The sequence below is a fragment of the Macaca fascicularis genome, chromosome 19, assembly GCF_037993035.2.
Source record: "Macaca fascicularis isolate 582-1 chromosome 19, T2T-MFA8v1.1".
NCBI lineage: Eukaryota > Metazoa > Chordata > Mammalia > Primates > Cercopithecidae > Macaca > Macaca fascicularis.
The window spans coordinates 40,488,607-40,507,222 of NC_088393.1; the positions used below are offsets into that span (position 1 = coordinate 40,488,607).

At 57.8% G+C, this 18,616-nt stretch overlaps 1 protein-coding gene across 4 annotated transcripts; it reads right to left on the reverse strand.

The window, feature by feature from the left end:
- Positions 1–579: 579 nt before the first annotated feature.
- On the reverse strand, positions 580–18,404 carry SLC7A10 (solute carrier family 7 member 10). 4 transcript variants are annotated; one of them, XM_045381281.2, is made up of 12 exons: positions 18,107–18,327; positions 7,635–7,839; positions 4,796–4,947; positions 4,448–4,573; positions 4,226–4,379; positions 3,656–3,725; positions 3,348–3,471; positions 3,159–3,262; positions 2,734–2,830; positions 2,399–2,548; positions 1,230–1,407; positions 580–943 (listed from the first exon to the last, which is right to left on the reverse strand). In XM_045381281.2, the coding sequence occupies exons 1-12, from the start codon at positions 18,255–18,257 to the stop codon at positions 883–885; spliced, it is 1,572 nt and encodes a 523-aa protein (XP_045237216.2). In that variant the 5' UTR covers positions 18,258–18,327; the 3' UTR covers positions 580–882. The 4 variants fall into 4 exon arrangements, with proteins under 4 accessions (XP_045237216.2, XP_073879178.1, XP_005588825.2 ...); XM_074023077.1 differs by lacking the exon at positions 7,635–7,839; XM_005588768.4 differs by lacking the exon at positions 3,656–3,725.
- Between the last annotated feature and the right edge of the window lie 212 nt (positions 18,405–18,616).

Sequence of the window (18,616 nt, forward strand, 5' to 3'; positions counted from 1 at the left end):
CAGGCAGGTGCCCTTTGCCTTCCTTGAGGGTCCAATCTCCTGGGTACTGTGGCGGGGCTGGGGTGTATACCTGGCATACAGGAAGCCCCTGGAGTTCCCTGCAGGCCTCAAAGCCCCCAGGACATGCTGCTCTGTGCTTTCTGGGGACAGAGAAGCCGAGACACCAACAGCAGTGGCCACATCTGCTCCATCCTAGCTCAGGGCCTCAGTTTCCCCACCTGTAAGCCAGGGTGAGACTGTGGGCTCTGAAGTCCTGACCTTCACTCTGTGGTGGTTTATGAGAAGAAAGACGATCCCAGCTGGGAGCCCCTGAGCTCTCCTAGGTGGCCAAGCTCAGACTGGCATCGAGGGGCCTGGGGGAGGGGCGGACTGAGCTGCTCCCCTCGACGTCCCTTTAGGGCAGGGGGACTCGGTGCCATGGTAGGGAGCGCCTGTGTCAAGCAGCAAAGCCCCCTAATGTCGAGAGTCTCCTCCAGGGCCTGTCATGGCATCTTCCCGGCCAGCAACATGTGTGCAGCCACCGAGGTACGCCCCGACCACTCCCATCTGTGCCCATCATGGACTCCCCATAGCACGAGCGAACAGCCAGCCCTGTTTATTTATAGGCTTTTTCAGGAAAAGCTAGCAGGGCAGCGCTAAGACAGGAAACCCAGTCCACATTTCAGGGTTTCCTTAAAACAGGCTTCTAAGAGTCGTATCTTTTTTTTTTTTTTTCCAGAAAACAAAAACAAAAACAAAAACTTTTTTGCCAAAACGCCTCCTCAATAAACAACATGTAAACAGAAACAACTGCTTCAGTCTCTACAAACATCTCATTGTGGCTTCAAGGGCTTGTCTGTGGCAGCCAGCAGGGAGGGTGGGCAGGGGCTATTCTCCTCCTCTTCAGGGGCATCCTGGGGGTAGACCACGAAACACAGCTCCTGGCCCCAGCGTGTCATGGACTCTGAGGACAGACAGATGGACCTTGGGGCCTGACCTCTCGGGATAGGGGTGACCCCCAGCTCCGGACACCTCCCCTCGGGCAGGGGTCCTCAGGGAGCTGTTCCGTCGGTACACATGGTTCTGGAAACTTTGGGTACATCTTGGGAAGAGACATGTGGCCGCAGCTGGGCCCTGTGTTCCCACCTCAGCTGCTAGGACACCCTGCTCTGGGGTGAGCCTCTAAGAAGGAGGTCCCGTTTCCAGGCCCCGGCCCTCTGTGCCGGGTGACCTGCGGCTGCCCGGCTCACCTGTGAGTCTGTGCACACACTTTGGTTTGCTTCTCCAATACACTCCCAGAAAGAAAATGGGCACCCCCGTAAGAATGATGATGATGCCGACCCCACAGACCATAGGCTCGGAGATGAAGCTGAAGACCAGCAGGAAGGCCCAGAAGACCAAGTATGCCACGGGGATGAGAAGGTTCACCTGGGGAAGGGGGAGCAGAAACACCGATGGTGCAGGACCCCCAGCTGTCTGTACCCCTGACCCCTGAGGGTCTGGGGAGTTTTCCTCCCTTCCCTGGGAGCTGAAGCCTGAACGGCAATTGCACCCACCTACCCCTCCTCTTGGCGACAGCCCAGTGTGTCTGAGGCCAGTTCATGCGTCAGGCTGTTGGCCAGTTTTGCTGAGGATTTTTCAAAGTCTCAGCGGCACCGAGTTCCACACAGCAGTTGTGTGTGGACTTGACGCTTGCACTTGGCCGGAGGTCAGTGATTTTTGGGTGTTTCACATTTCAGGCACCGAGCACTTCTCCATATAAGGATTTATACACACACTGGGGGGGCTTTGCTTTTAGCTCAGGCTATGGTCTTCTGTTTTTCTGGGGGCCCGTGGAATCCTGGCAGCCTTTGTGACCTTGAACAGTTCCCGTCTCATTTTCTTTAATTTTTATTTATTTATTTTTTTAGAGACAGGGTCTCCCTCTGTCACCCAGGTTGGAGTGCAGTGGCCCTAGGACCGCTCACTGCAGCCTCGACCTCCCAGGCTCAAGCAATCCTCCCACTTGAGCCTCCCAAGTAGCTGGGACCACAGGTGCGCACCACCACACCAGGCTAATCCTTTCATTTTTAATTTTTTTGCAGAGAGGAAGTCTCGCTATGTTGCCCAGGCTGGTCTGAAACTCCTGGGCTCCAGCAATCCTCCCACCTCAGCCTCCCAAAGTGCTGGGATAGGCATGAGCCCCTGCACCCAGTCCTGAGCCTCATTTTCCCCATCTGTACACTGGGAGCATTCACAGCTCTGTCCTCATGGGGCTGCTATGAGGAGTGGATGCCTCAGTGCACAGAGGGCCCTGAGCAGGGCCCAACACTCCACAAAAGCTGGCACCTCCCATCCCACCTGCCTCTGGTGCCCACTGTGGATACAGGGGTGGCTCTGGCAGCACCCAGCACGGGGGCCAGCCGTCCCAGGACCTCACCTTGATGGGCTTGTGGAGCGCAGGCCGCCTCCAGCGCAGAAGCAGCAGGCCCAGGATGGTGACGCCGTAGCAGAGGTAGTTGATGAAGGACACGTAGTTGATGAGCGTGTACGTGTCGCCCACGAGCATGATGATGGCTGTGGCCGCGCACTGGGAGAGGACCTGGGGCTGATGGCCGGCCCCTAGCCTGCCTCCTGTCACCCCTACAGGATGAGCCCTGGCCCCACCCCATACCCCCAACCCGGAATGGCTCACCCCTGCCATTACCCGGAAGGTCCTGCATTGCCGGGTAGCCCTGCCTCCACACCCTGCCTGGCCCAGGTCCCCCAACTTACACAGACGAGGAGGGCGGGGATGGGGGTGCAGTGTCTGACGTGGATCATGGCCAGCAGGCTGGGCAGGTGCCCCTCTCGGGCTCCAGAGAAGCATAGCCTAGTGTTGGGGCAGAGATGGGCACCGGCCACTTCCTGGGTCTCAGCTCTGGACCTGATGTCCCTCTTAAGCTGTCGCCTCTGATCTCCCACTCTGGGCCCAGCAGCCCCACCGGGCAGTTCTTCACCTTGTTCAACCTGCCTCCCTCTTGCTTTCTTTGCCTCTCAGTTGTGATCAGACACTTGTTACTGGTGGGATCATCACCCTAGCTTCAGGCGGATCCCTGCCCCTGACAGGTTTCCCTTCCTCTGGCCCCCCCCCCGCATGACTTGCGCACACCTGTGCCCAACCTTCCCTCCCCATGCCCACGTCTCCCCAGTGTAGTCACCTGGAGTAGGTGAACAGGTAGCCATTGATGCCTCCGAAGGTTGACAGAGCCACAGAGACGGGCATGGCCCAAGAAAAGTAGCCCAGCAGCTTCTCCCCGAAGGTCTGGGTGGGCACAGGAGAGAGGCTGTGTGTGAGGCCGGGGCAGGGGCCTGGGCAGGAGCCAGGGACCGAGCAAGGGCCCACTCACCACAGCCACTGCATTGGAGGAGAGCAGCTCCTGGGGGGACATGGCTGTGAAGTAGGCGATGTTGGTGAAGGTGTACACGAAGGTCACCAGTGGGATGGAGATGAAGATGGCGCGAGGTAGGTTCCTGGGGACAGGCAGTGGAGTGTGTCAGCGTCACCTCCTGAGGGTGCAGGACCCCGGAGACCCAGCCACGGGAGAGGCTGAGAGTCTCCATCTCTTATGTCTGCTGGGGGTGTTGGGGCAGGAAAGGGGGCAGCAGTGCTGCGTGAGACAAGGGGACCCTGCTGTCTGCCCTGCCCCATCCCCACCTGGACACAGGCTGGTAGGATGGGAGATGGGGAAGGGGCCCCATCACATCCTGAGGACACGGTCTGATGTCTGTGCAGAAAGACAAAATTGCATACAGCCAAAATCAGCCTGGAAAATTCCCCAAAATGGCCCCAGAGCCCAGTCCGTAGACCCAGAGTCTTCCTGGAACTCTCCAGTCCCAGCTCGTTCAGCTGCAAAGGTTCACTGTCGAGATCCCTGGCTGAGCATCAGACGCAGTCATTGGCTTCATTCGTAGGGACCATATTGTGTGCATATGCATAATTTTAGGCCAAATGCAAATTTCTGGATCTATTTACAGCAGGATGATGATATTCAGCCTTTCTGAGGCCCTGCAAGGGGCTGTGATGTGTCCATAGCCAGAGAAAACAGGGCCAGGCTAGAATGCAAGCCCCCCGGCTATCTTTCCGGGGCCATTTTTGCAGGGCAACAGGCGTGGGCCACCGAGGACCAGCCTGAGCCTCGGGTGGCAGTGGAGCTGAGCGGAGAGGCTGCCTCTCCCACCAGAGGGCCTGGATGCTTCCCAGGGCCTGGTTGGGGGCCCCACTCACTTTCGGGCGTCAACCATCTCCTCAGTGACATAGTTGAGGAAGTTCCAGCCACTGAAGGCGAAGGAGCCTTGGAGGAAGGCCAGGGCCAGGTGTCCCACGGAGGGCGTCATCCAGAAAGCAAAGGCATTGCTGGGCCTCAGCTCCTCGAAGTGTCCTGGAGGCCCAGAAGTCGGGGGTCAGCACTATCTCCCCAGCCCGGCCCTCACCCCCACTCGGCCCTACCTTGGAAGATCTGGAGAAGGCCCATGCCGATGATGAGCGACAAGGCCAGCAGCTTCCCGCCTGTGAACATGTCCTGGATGCGCGTGGCCCAGCGCACGCTGGAGCTGTTCACCCACGTCAGGAGCACTGCGGAGGGAAGTGGGGGGTGGGCGCTGAGGCCAGGACCTTTTACATTGGACCATGGCCAAGTCCAGCCCAGGTGGCCTGAGAATGGCACCCCCTCCAGCAGCTGGAATGCAAGAACCCCAGGTCCAAAGGGAAATCTCACCCCTCTATCCTCCCACTCAGGACAGGGTGGGGCCAGGCAGGCGGCTGATCTGGGGACAGCGGCCCAAGGGGGACACTTACTCAGGCAGGCCATGGACAGCACCCGGGAGGCTGTGGTAGGGGGGATGCAGTTGGGGAACACGGGCTGCAGCACGTAGTTGGAGAAAGTCATGGAGATGACAGCCAGGCTGGTGGGGTACATGATGAGAAAGGCGCTCCAGAGCAGCAGAAAGCTGGAAGGAGCGGGGGCGGGAGTGGCTCAGGCAGCCCAAAGCCCTTCCCAGCCAACCCGGCCCTGATGTGTGCAGCAGGGCTGCCCTGGGCCCAGCACCCGGGGGCTGGCGAGGCTGCCAGAGGCTGGCACCAGTCCAGGGAGGCAGGGTTGACCTTGTTAAGGTCTGGCTGCATTGATAGACTGTTTTAACAGAGAAGGTGTTACACGTACTTAAACATTGACAGTGTTGTTGTGGGGCAGGCGCTGGGAACAACATGGGCACCAAACACTCGCTTTTCTTTTCTTTTCTTTTTTTGAGACGGAGTCTCGCTCTGTTGCCCAGGCTGGAGTGCAGTGGCATGATCTCGGCTCATTGCAACCTCCGCCTCCCGGGTTCACGTCATTCTCCTGCCTCAGCCTCAGTGGGACCACAGGCGCCCGCCACCACGCCCAGCTAATATTTTATATTTTTAGTAGAGGCGGGGTTTCACCGTGTTAGCCAGGATGGTCTCCTCCTGACCTTGTGATCCGCCTGCCTCGGCCTCCCAAAGTGCTGGGATTACAGGCATGAGCCACTGCGCCCGGCCACCAAACACTTTTCTAATGACAACTAGGCTCCCCATGGGATGCAGGCTGTTTCCTGAGCCAGGGTCTCTGTCCCTAGACCTCTCAGCTTCAGCCCTGGCTCTCGCAGAGTACTGTGGCTGAAGATGGGTGACTCCGAGCTGTGTCCCCCTGAGGGAGACCTATGGGGTGCAGAGACTAGACCTCACCAAGAGCCCTGGCTGGGCATGGAGAGTGATGGATGCCCCTTTTACCTAAATCTTGCCTCTGCAGGGTACCCAGGCTGTGAGTCTGACATGTTCTCAGGGGCTCTCCTGCACCCAGGGGTGGGTCTGCCCTTGGGGGTGGTCCTAGCCCCTGGCCAGCCCTCCAGGGAGAGGACTGCCTCATCGGGGACATCAGCCATCTCTGGATCACCTGCCCCTTGCTCTGCACAACCATCCCCGCTCGGCTTCTGGGACATCCTAGCTCCCTGGCCCTCCTCCCCTGCCAGGCATCCCCTCTGCCCACCCCCTCCATGTTCTGTGCCCAGGGATGAGGTCCTGGCCCTCTTCTCTCTCCCGAATGTCCTCTCCAGGCCTGAAGCATGATTATTCTGCTTTCTTGGGTCCCAGCCCCTTTGAGGACCCTCTCCCCAGAGGAGAGTGCCAGAGACGCACCCAGAGTGGCATGCAAGCCCTGGCAGGTCCCCCCATGCAAGGCTGCCCAGTTAAGGACCCCTGGCTCATATCCCTCAGAACCAAACTTTGTAAATTTCAGCCCAGACTTTTCCTCTGAGCTCCAGACCATCTAGGAGCCTCTCAGTAGGGAAGTGGGTGCCACTCTGGCTGCACCCACCTCTCCCAAGCTGGCTGCCCAGTCCTCTCGAATCAGGCTCCTAAATGATTTAAATCTGCCTGTACCTTTGCGGCTCTTGCCACAATGCAGCTGAACAAATACAACAGCTTCAATCCCCCGATGCTCTCCAAGCTCCGGTACCTGCCGCAAACCCAACCTGACCTCACCTCTAGCTACAGCAGACTCCCTGCGCTCGTCTGGGCCACCACACCCTCTGTTCACACTTCCCCAGTCCTGGGATGCTTTCCTCACTGGTCAGCTAGGCCAGGCGGGGAAAATTCTCTTCCTCCCAGCCTCCGGGCAAGCATTGCTTTCCTGGGAGTTCTCCCTAGGTGGCGCACACCATTCTCTTTGCTGTGTGGCTGCTGCCTCTTGCACACACTCTCAAAGCAAGGCTCCTCCAGGCCTTAATCCCATTTAAGGGGCTGCTTCCTCTCTGTTCTGTGAGCAGCTTGAGTACAGTGACAGGCATTTCTATCACTGCCTCTCCACCCCCAGGCTCACAGTAGGTGCTCAGCAAATGTTCCCTGGTGAATGAAGGAAGGATAGCAGAGTGCTATGGAAAGGAGACCTCTGGCCGGGCGCGGCAGCTCACTCTTGTAATCCTAGCACTTGGGAGGCTGAGGTGGGTGGATCACCTGAGGTCAGGAGTTCAAGACCAACCTGGCCAACATGGTGAAACCCGGTCTCTACTAAAAATACAAAAAAATTAGCCAGGCACGGTGGCGGGCGCCTATAATCCCAGCTACTCGGGAGGCTGAGGCAGGAGAATCACTTGAACTCGGAAGGCAGAGGTTACAGTGAGCTGAGATCATGCCACTGCACTCCAGCCTGGGCAACAGAGCAAGACTCTGTCTCAAAAAAAAAAAAAGGGGGCACCTCATGCAGGGTATATGATAAGAATATCACACTTCCCTCCTTGCTCCTCATGCAACATATGGGTTTACCAAAAACAAGGCCCCTCCTCGCCTGGGCACTCATGTTACCTAGGGGTTTCAGACAGTAAGCATCCCCTCTCCTTGAGTATAAGGCAGGGGGTGGGGTTCAGAGGGACCTCTATTTTAAAGGAGATTCAGAGACGCCCAGAGGCCTATAGGAGTGCCCAACACACATCAGTGGGGTGGGGTGGGCCTCAGTTCCACCTGCCTTGGCCTCAGAAGGCTGTGCAGCACCCGCACACCCTTCTCTCCATCCATCCCCACGACCTCCCTAGGAAGCCGGAAGCAGGAGTGGAAACGGACGCCAGGGCTCATTTGGCCATCCCGTTTCTGAGAGGGTGTGTACCCGCTGGTGCCCCACACTCACCCAGCCAGGCCCCCGAAGATCTCTGTGACGTAGGCGTAGTCCCCGCCGGACTTGGGGATGGCGACTCCCAGCTCTGCATAGCAGAGGGAGCCCAGAGCTGTCACGCCCCCACCCAGGACCCAGACGAACAGGGCCAGACCTACGGAGCCCGAGTGCTCCAGGACCCCCTTGGGCGAGATGAAGATGCCCGAGCCGATGATGTTCCCTGTTGGGGGAGAGATGGGGAGGCATCAGGCCTGGGGTCCCCTTCACAGCCTGGCCTTCCGTGTGGGGATCTGCCTGCTGCCAGGAGGAAGAGAGCCCAGGGTGCTTCCTGGAGGAGGAGGAGGCAGGAAGTGGGCTGGAGGTGTGGAATGCCACTGGCCCCCAAGCCTGGCAAGTGCCATTCTGGGCTTATTATCTGCCCCTTCCTCAGTCCCTGACATGGGAAATGGCACCTCATCCAGCTGGCCAGGCCCCTCTGCCAGAGACGGGCCTCATCTGACTTCCTCAGCCCTCCGTTGCCCCTGTGAGGCGGGGCCAGCAAAGTGAGGAGGCTGAACTACCTGTGTGATGGCAGACGGTGGCTCTCCAGGCACCCCACAAGGCCCATGCTCAACCCTCACGTCTACTCAGAGCCCCAGGCGTATCAGCCTGCAGCCACTTGTCCTGCCTCCAGGCCGCTGGCCAGAGCTGGCCCCTAACATAGGACTTCAACCACTCTCCTGCCGCTTTCCCACCGGCCAAAGTCCAAACTCATGGAGTGGCTCAGGAAGTAGCACCTCCTCCATGAAGCCCTCTTTGACCACATCAGGTTTGGGCTTCTCTTCCTCCTTCAGTTTCCTCTCCTCTCCTCTCATCTTTCTTTCCTTTTCTTCCTTCCACTTCCTGGATTCAAGCAATTCTGCCGCCTCAGCCTCTCCCAAGTAGTAGGATTACAGGCGTGAGCCACCACGCCTGGCTAATATTTTTTGTATTTTTTTTAGTAGAGACGGGGTTTCACCATGTTGATCAGGCTGGTCTCAAACTCCTGACCTCAAGTGATCCACCCGCCTCGGCCTCCCAAAGTGCTGGGATTATAGGCGTGAACCACTGTGCTCGGCCTTCTTTCTTTCATTCAGACAGGGTCTCGCTCTGCCACCCTGGCTGGGTGCAGTGGTGCGATCATAGCTCACTGCAGCCTGGGACTCCTGGGCTCAAGAGGTTCTCCCACCTCAGTCTCCCTAGTAGCTGGGACTCCAGGTGTATTACCACACCCAGCCTTTTTTCTTTTTTTCTTTTTTTTAACTTTTTGTAGAGACAGGGTCTCATTATATTGCCCAGCCTGGTCTCCAACTCCTGGGCTCAAGTGGCCCTCCCTGCTTGACTTCCCAAAGTGCTAGAATTACAGGTGAGTGCCACCACACCTGGCTAATTAAAAAAAAACTGTAGACTTGAGGGGTTCCGCTATGTTGCCGAGGCTGGTCTCGAACTCCTGGGCTCAATCGACTACCCACTTTGGCCTCCCAGAGTGCAGGGATTACAGGCGAGAGCTACTGTGCCTGGCCCCTCTGCTTTCTGACATGATGGGAAACGTTCAGAGGGGCCAGCTGTGGTCTGTAGAACGGGTTCCCAGGATGAGCAAGACTCGGAGTGCCTGCTGAGCCCTGAGCTCCGCAAAGAGGGACAATGTTCTGGGTTATATGGATCTCACCACCTGTGGACATGAATCAGGTAACCTCACTGGAGATCTGTACTAGGGCCTGTCCAAGAAGAAATAAACCCGGAACCTCGGGCGCTATGAACAAACAGCCCTGGTAGCACCTGCGGCTCGGCCTCTATGCAGTAGCCACACCAGACCAGGTCCTGAGAGGACGGGTCCATCTCCTTCAGAGCGGAGCCCGCCTCCTCCACCTGCCGGGCCCACAGGGGGCTGGATAAGGACACGGTTGTAGCCGCCAATTTGTATTCACTCCTTGTCCACGGTGCTCCCCCACCGCCCCCCCGCCCCCGCCCCGGCCGACACAGATTTCCAGTCTGGACAGCTACGACGCCCCACTCGGTTTTCCAGTCACATCCCAGGAGCCCTAAATACATCCAGATAAGGATGCACTAATTCCCGTGCCTCAACCCCCAGAGGTAAGCTGTACCCTTAGTCTACTTCTCGGGGGAGAGAAGTGCCTCCCTCATCTGGCAGCGGGGTCCAGGCCTGGGTGGGCTGTAAGGTTTCTAAAGAGCCTTTGAGTTCCCTCCATCCGGCAGCAGGGCCTCTGTTCTCAGGACCTGGCGGAGTGGGATTTGCCGAAAGCCAGGGAGGTTGGAAGCCAGCGGGGACTGGGTGGCCTTGGAAGGAGCTGAGCATGTTCACGCTGGGAGCATCCCAGGCCCTGCGCCACCCACCCTGCAGAGAGCCCACCATGCTTCTCCTTGGCGGGGCCTCCTGGGTGGAGCTCCGGGGGAAGCCATATCTGGCACCCGATCTTCCAGGGCCGTATCACTAGCCTCGTGCCCAGTGGCTGAAGACTCGGATACTGGGCTCGCCAGGGGTGGGGAGGCCACTATTGTTTTGAACACGTGGCCTCAGGCCACAGTTCAGGACTTCCTCCCTTGTGACTCAAAGGACCATAGGTGTTAGCCGGTGTCTCTGAGGTCCTTAGGGGTTTCTCCCTCTAGGCCTAGACCACTCGCAGCATCTCCCCCAGGATCATGTTTGAAGGGGGCAGAAAATCACATCATGCACCCCCCACACTGGCTGCTCCTGGCACCGTGAAGGGTGGGTGGGGCACCGCATGGAGCAGCCGGGGCTTCGGGCTTGGGCATGGAGGAGGGAGGGGGCTGTGGACAGGGATGGGGGCCTCCAATGCTCCAGTGATTATAGGAAGGGTGTGGGAGGGACTGGTGGATTTCTTTTTTCTTTTTTTTTTCTTTTTTCTTTTAGTAGAGATGGGGTTTTGCCATGTTGACCGGGCTGGTCTTGAACTCCTGACCTCAAGTGATCCACCCACCTCGGCCTCCCAGAGTTCTGGGATTACAGGCTTGAGCCACCATGCCCAGCCAGATCAGTGGAGCTGGAAGGGGGCTGCCGGGGTTCCTCCCAGTGGTGAGGGAGGGTCTCCCTTCCCAGACTCCGTATTTCAGCCAAGCAGATCTACCTGGTTCCGGAAGCAGCAATGAAGAGGCCCAGCCCTTGGGGGAACCTGGTTTAAAGGGGCAGGAACTCAGAGTGGAACAGGATGAGGGGGCGCAGGATGGGCCTGGAGATACCACCGAGCCCCTGTTGGGTGTCTGACCCATGGCTGACCAGAGACATGCGGGTTCTGAGGCCTCTACGTTCCTGTCCACCCAGTGGGATGACAGCTCAGTGGTCCCTGCAGGTCCTCCAGGGGCCAGAGCTCCGGGCAGGTAGGCGAGGAAGTGAGTGTCCCCCAAGTCATCCTTCCCAGAGTCTCCACCACCTGCCCCTCTTCCTTGAGCCTTCGCTGGGTAGCTTTTATCACATTAAGATGTTTGGCCTGATGGGGCTTACTCGGCTTCTTGGAGGAATGAAGAAAGGGCCATTGTTCCCCGTGGCCACTGTGGTGCACGCTGACCTATTTCTGGAGGCAGTGGCAGACCACGGAGGTCACAGGGGCGGCCCGTGGAGGTCAAGTTGCAGAGCGAGCCACTTCCCGTGGTGTGTGTGGGGAATGTGCAGTCTGATTTGGGGAGGCGGCAGGGAGGGCCTGTCGGGCCAGGACACTGGCACCAGTCCTCATGCCTTGAAGCACATTCCGCACCCGACAGTGTGACTCAGGCTAGTACTGCCCTTCTGAGCCCCAGTTTCCCCATTTGCCAGGTGGGGCCACTGGGCTAGGGGGCAGCAGAGGGCTAGTCCAACCCTGACTTCAGCAGGGAGGGTGCACCCTGCATGTCTGTGCTGGGCCACGGAAACAGTCTGCTCAGGGGCCCTGTCCCCCACTGTGGTAGGCCTCTCCCCAGCTCACTGGTCTCCCTGAAGCAACACCACCTCCAGGAAGCTCTCCCTGACCAGTCACCTTGGCCCCTGCAATCTGGATGTCGCCCCACAGCCGTGGTACCTGGATGATGGCTGGAAAGGGATTCTTTTATTCGATGCAGGCATTATCTTGATCCCGTCTGGCACATCAGAGGCCATGGAAAGTGCTTTTGGATCTCACTACGCACTGCCATCTGCCTTGGAGACGCCCTAGGCAGCCCCATCTTTCCTCTGAGACCTGAGTCTCAGGGACCCCAACACCGCGGGGTGACCAGCTGAGGCCTGGGTGAAGCCTACCCCGCCAAACGCACGGGTGTCCTCACGTCCTCACAGCAGGCCTGTGTCAGATACCTTTAAGGGACGACGACTGTGACCTCTGAGGTCTGGGCAGCACCCCAGGGAGGTGAGTGGGGACATCCAGGATGTGCCTGGAACCGCCACTTGGCCAGCAGCCGCCTCCAGCCTAACCCACTTTCCTTTGGAGACAGGAGATGAGCGGAAGTGCGCAGCCCTCTCCGGCTCATTCAGCCCAGCCAGCCCAGCCAAGCAAACCTCGCCCGGGGCCCTGTCTCCTGGCTGAGGCTTCTCACGGTCACCAGTGAGTTCCACGTTGCCAAATGCAACCGTCGAGCCCCAGGCCACGTTATTGACTCATCAGCAACATGGGGCAAGTGGATTGCTTCCTCCTCACTCAGCCTCCTGGCCTCCCCCAGCCTTACCGGCTTCTCCTTTTCAGAATCCCTTATCTTGCTTGACTTCTAGACACTGGGTGCCCAGGGCTCAGTCCTGGGGCTTCTTCTTTTTCTTTCTATGCTTTCTTGATAGATAGATAGATAGATAGATAGATAGATAGATAGATAGATAGATAGATAGACCTCGTCTATTACCTTGACTTCTGCTGGCAACTCCTAAATTTATATCCCTAGCATAGACCGCTCTGCTAAATGAAATCTGTGTATGCAACGAACCACTCAGCAGCGGACATCATAGACTTTCCATGTTCAAAATGGAATTCCCGACTTTCACCTCCTTGCCCACAAAGTGCTCCTCTCAGTCTTCCCTGATCAATAAATGGCAAAACATCCTCCCAATTGCTTGGACCACAACCTTGAGTCACCCACGATTCCTCTCTTTCTCCCCCAGGACATGCATTCCATCACAAATCCTTTGGCTGTCATCTTCCAAACTCATCCAGAATGGAACCTCCTCTGACACCACCATGGCCACCGCCCTGCCCTGAGCCACTGTGGTCTCTTGCCCGGGGAGACCCAGGTAGCCTTCTGAATGGCCTTCCTCCTCCTCCCACTTATTCCCCCCACTGCCTCTTCTCCATAGTGAGTCCTGCTAGCCCCATTCCATCACCCCTCTGCTCAAAGCCCAGAGTTCCTGCCTCACAGCGAACAAAAGGCAATGCCCTTAACATAGCTTGCAATGCCCTGCTCACACTGAACCCCACCCCAGATCTCAGCTCATTTCCAACCTGAGATCCCACACCCTGGCTCTCTCCATCCTCCTTCCTGGCTTCACTGTCTGGTCTCAGCACTTAACAAGACACGCATTCAGCTTGTTCATCTTGTTTGCGTGACTCCCACACCGGGATGGCAGCTCCAGAAGATGGATTTTGTCTGTCTTGACCCCCATGGTGTCTCTGGCACGTAAGCCAGTGCCTGACACCATTCAGTATGTAGTGGTTGAATAGTGGTCCCAGAGCACACTGAGGGTATCTGAGCCCAGGGCAGGTTGCCTCAGTTTCCTTACCTGTAAATGGGAGTGTGGTGGGGAACAGGCAAGCCCTGCACAGTTCCCAGTGCCCAGTTCCCAGTGCCCCGGTGAAGAGGGGCTGGGGTTCTGCAGAGGTCCACCCCCCTGGGAAGCCCAGCCACCTGCAGCCCTGGAGACCAGGGAGGGTCCTGGCTGAGGCTGGGTGAGCAGGGATTGGTTCCTGAGGAGATGAGGTTCATGACGTCAACTCCTGAGTCCCTGAACACACATCTGGCCCACAAACCCCTGCAGGAGCTGGACTCTAAAGTCAAAGAGAGAGCAGAGGAAGGGCCTGGTCAGCAGACCCAGGGGGGACTCCCACTTTGGAGGACCTGGGTGTGTTCCTTGAGTTGTGGATCCTGCGAGGGAGCTGGCCGAGGTTCCTGGGTCAGTATGAGAGGTCCTATGAGTCCAGCCGCCGAGGGGGAGGCAGATTTCCCTGGCCATCTGTTTGTTTCTCCACCCGTAGTGGAGTAGGATAGGAGCTCAGTGAAGCCTAGTTGGACAAACTCCCAGCTCAGTCCCCAGTCCTCCCCCATCAAGGGCTCTGACTCTAGCCCCAATTTGCCCAGCATCAGAACAGTGTAAAGGGCACCAGGACTGGGCACGGTGTAACCCTAACACTCTGGGAGGTTGAGGTGGGAGGATCACTTGAGTCTAGGAATTTGAGATCAGCCTGGGCAATATGGCAAAACCCAGTCTCTATAAAAAATACAAAAATTAGCCAGGCATGGTGGCAGGCGCCTGTGGTTCCAGCTGCTTGGAAGGCTGAGGTGGGAGGATTGCTTGAGCCTGGGAGGTCGAGGCTGCAGTGAGCTATGAGCATGCCACTGCACTATAGTTTGTGCTATGGAGCAAGACCTTGTCTTAAAAATATAAAATAAAATAAAATAAAATAAAATAAAATAAAATAAAATAAAATAAAATAAAATAAATAAAATAAAATAGCCGGGCGCGGTGGCTCAAGCCTGTAATCCCAGCACTTTGGGAGGCCGAGAGGGGCGGATCACGAGGTCAGGAGATCGAGACCATCCTGGCTAACCCGGTGAAACCCCGTCTCTACTAAAAAATACAAAAGACTAGCCGGGCGCGGTGGCGGGTGCCTGTAGTCCCAGCTACTCGGGAGGCTGAGGCAGGAGAATGGCGTGAACCTGGGAGGCGGAGCTTGCAGTGAGCTGATATCCGGCCACTGCACTCCAGCCTGGGCGACAGAGGGAGACTCCGTCTCAAAAAAAAAATAAATAAATAAAATAAAATAAAATAATAAAGGGCACCGGATTGGGAATAGAGTCCAAATCTGGTTCCGAATCCTGAGCCTACCACTTGGAGCAGTATCATTTCACTTCCAACCTTAGTTTCCACTCTGTAAAATGGGTATAAAAATTCCCACCCTGCAAGGTGGGCATGAGATTCAAATGAGATAACGGAAGAACACGTTTTCATAAGGTAGTAAGAGGTGTTTTTCTGAACAAATGTTGGATGTGACCACGTCCTGCAGAGCCCCTGCCCCAGCCAGTTCTATTTCCTCCAGCCTGGCCGATTCCCTTCCATCTGCGCTTGCGGTGGCTGGCGGGCACTGCCCTAAACACACTTGACGTGAGTCTCACGCCGGCCCATAGCCTGCTCTTCCAGGTCTTCCCATTTTCGAAAGCCTCACTTCCCAGTCTGAGCTGGAGCAGAGGGTATATGTGGGAGAGAGTGATAGGATCTCCTGGGAGGGTCGCTGTGGAAGTTTTGGAAATAACATGTTCAGTAATAGTAACAAACCAAGGTAGATTATGAAGCAGGACATTGGCTGGGCAGGGTGGCTCACACCTGTAATCCCAGCACTTTGGGAGGCCGAGGCAGGCAGATCACTTGAGGTTAGGAGTTCAAGACCAGCCTGGCCAACATGGTAAAACTCTGTCTCTACTGAAAATACAACAAATTAGCTGGATACAGTGGTGCGTGCCTGTAATCCCAGCTACTCAGGAGGCTGATGCAGGAGAATTACTTGAACCCTGGAGGCGGAGGTTGCAATGAGCTAAGATTGCGGCACTGCACTCCAGCCTGGGGGACACAGCCAGACTCTGTCTCAGAAAAAAAAAAGAGAAAGAAAGAAGAGAGAAAGAGAGAGAGAGAGAGAGGGAGGGAGGGAAAAAGAGAGAGAGAAAGAAAGAAAGAGAAAGAGAGAAAGAAGGAAAGAAAGAAAGATGAAGCAGGATGTCAAGTTTTTAAGACTTTTAGAGCTAAAATATGACACTTTGCAGACATTTTTGATTCTGACCAGGCTCCCCAGTGTATTGGTGGAGAGAGAGTGAGCCCACCTGGGGCAGAAAGGTAGGGTGGGCTGGGGAGGGGAGACCCTTAGGACTTAAGGTGGGGAAGGCAGTGCAGACCCCAGCTCAGTCCTCATCTGCCCAGTCCCCACCTCCTATCACCTTCTGGTTGAGGTCGATCTCTCCTTGTTTTTTCCTGCCCCGTCCAGCTTCCTGCCTGCTGTAACCCTCCAAGGCTCCCCAGGCCAGGCCAAGACCAAGGCTCCCCAAGACCACCACTGAGTGCCCTGGGCTTGGGTTCTGTAGCTGAATTGGTTGGCCAAGTGGCCCTTCACCCTGGCTCAGTCTTCAAGGTTTGGAGGCCAAGGTGGTGGACTTGGCACAGCAGGAAGGAACTGAAGGGTGGGGGAGCTGTCAGGGCAGACCTGGGCTGCATGGGAAACTTAGAGTCTGTCCTAGAAAAGGAGGGGGTGATGGTGGAGTTGACCTTCTCCACTCCCACCACCACCACCTCCACCACCACCACCACCACCACCTCCACCACCACCACCACCACCACCACTGTCACCGCCGCCACCACCACCACCACCACCACTGGGGCCCCCTTCTGGGAAGAGAGGAGCCAGGCAGCCTCCCTGTGGCCTGGGGAGGATGGGATGTGGGGAGGGGATAGAGTAGGAAGACAGGTCAAGGATGCTGGGCTTAGCTGAGGAGCCCAGGCAGAGCTGTGTCTCTCTGCACCTGCCTGGCGCTGTAGCTGGCTCTAGGCCTGGTCTCAATCCTATGACCCACTCATGGTGTGAGCTTCCCCTTCCCTGGAGGACAGTTCCTGGAGGGGGTGTGGGCCAAGAAAAAGCTCTAACCAGCACCCTGGCCAAATCCCTAGAACCAGCCCTTCCTTCCAGCAGACCGTCTGTCAGGCAGGGGCATCCTAGGCCAAGAAGCTCCCAGGGCCAGGTCCGGACCAGGTTCTAGGAGGCAGCATTCTTTTTTTTTTTTTTTTTTTTGAGACGGAGTCTCGCTCTGTCGCCCAGGCTGGAGTGCAGTGGCCAGATCTCAGCTCACTGCAAGCTCCGCCTCCCGGGTTCCCGCCATTCTCCTGCCTCAGCCTCCCGAGTAGCTGGGACCACAGGCGCCGCCACCTCGCCCGGCTAATTTTTTGTGTTTTTAGTAGAGACGGGGTTTCGCCGTGTTAGCCAGGATGGTCTCGATCTCCTGACCTTGTGATCCGCCCGTCTCGGCCTCCCAAAGTGCTGGGATTACAGGCTTGAGCCACCGTGCCCGGCCCAGGAGGCAGCATTCTAAGGGGAGGCGGTGAGATGGTGGAGTGACCTGGCCAGGGGCTGTGTTCAGGGGCGACTCTGGATGGGAAGAGCTGCTAATGTGGGGGTGGGAGAGGACGAGGTGAAGATGCTGGGTCTGCCCTACTAAGCCTCCAAACTTTCTCCATCTCCAGGGGTCTGAGGGTAGGAGGACAGTGAAGACACAAGCGGCTCACACTGGCAGGGGACCAGGAAGACTGGCTGGCAGTAAGGTGAGAACAGTCGAGGCCCCAGTTACTCATCCCCCCAAACCATCTCTCCTGTCCCTCCCTGGAGGGGCTCAGAGGCACCCTGTGTAGACAAAGAAATAAGTCTGGATTAGTCAGTATCCATGACTTGGGACAGAGTGGAAAAATACCACTGCCATTCCCATGACCCCTGAGCTCTCTGCCTACCCAGAAACCCCTATGTGGGGGCAGGAGGACATGGACCCATTCTCAGGTGGGGACTTTGGACCCATTCTCAGAGGGAGACTTTGGAGTCCAGGGCCTCCAGACCAGGCGAGTGCCCAGTGCCCACCAGGATCCCAGCCCAGGGAGCAGCCGGCCTTCTGCAGGCTGGGTCTGCCCACTGCTGCCCCCTTCCCCCAATTGCTGGCTAACCCGCTCCCTCTCCTGGGCCCTGCTGCCAAACCCTGCAGTCATTGCCTGCTCTGAACATCCGTCCCCTCTGCGCCGGCTGCGAGCTTGTTCACTCTACTCACAGGCCCTCCTGCTTTCCAAGAATAAGTCACTGCACTGCGTGGCACCTGGACCCTGCCCACAGTAGGTACTCAGACTGACGACCCACAGTCCAGAACTTGGGGAGCTCAGCCTGCCGCAGCCTGACCAGCCCCTACACTGGTCAAGTTCCTGCGCTAATTGCAGGACTGCGGTCATGGCCATTTCACAGATGAGGAAACTGAGGGTAACTGCCTTGCAAAAGCCCCGCAGCAAAATCGAGTCAGGAGGAAGAGTCCAGCGGTGGACGGACCCAAAACTCCCCCAGGTATAGGCGGCAGGGAGGTGGGAACACGGAGCTTTGGCACCCTGGGCCAGCAGCCCCTGCCCTCCCAGCAGTCGTAGCGCTCTCTGAGGCCAGAGCAGGTTCCCCAGGCAGACCCGTCCGAGCTCCCGGAGAGGCGGCGCCCCTCGTTCGGCCTCCGCCCGCCCGGCGCCCGCCCACCTGGGTCCCGCTCACCGATGATGATGGTGCAGGCGCTCAGCAGCCCGATCTCCTTCTTGAGCGCCACTCGTTCCGAGGCGCCGGGGACGGGGCCTGGGACCGGGGAGGGCGAGGGCGCAGGGCTGGGGTTCCCGTGCTCGCTCGGCTGCTGCGTGTGGCCGGCCATGTCGCTGTCCCGCCGCGTTCCCGCTCCCTGCGCTGCCCCGTCTGTCCGGCCGGCCGCCCGTCCGTTTGTCGGTCGGTGAGCTCACGGCCCTCGCAGTCGGGACAGCGCCCACAGGCGGGCGCATGCGCTGGCGCGGGGCCCGGGACTGGGGCCCCCGGGTGGCGGGGGCCCGGGAGGGGCGGAAGGAGGGCCGGCCCGCAGCCCCCTCCCCCGCCTCCCTTAAAGGGAACGCCCCCTCCCCCAGTCCCGGCCTGGGAAGGAAGGAGAGGACTTGGGGCAGATCTAGGAAGGACTTCCCAGTTGGGCGAAGGAAGGGACCCTCCAGTTGCCTGAGTTACATCCATTCTTGGGGCGGGGTA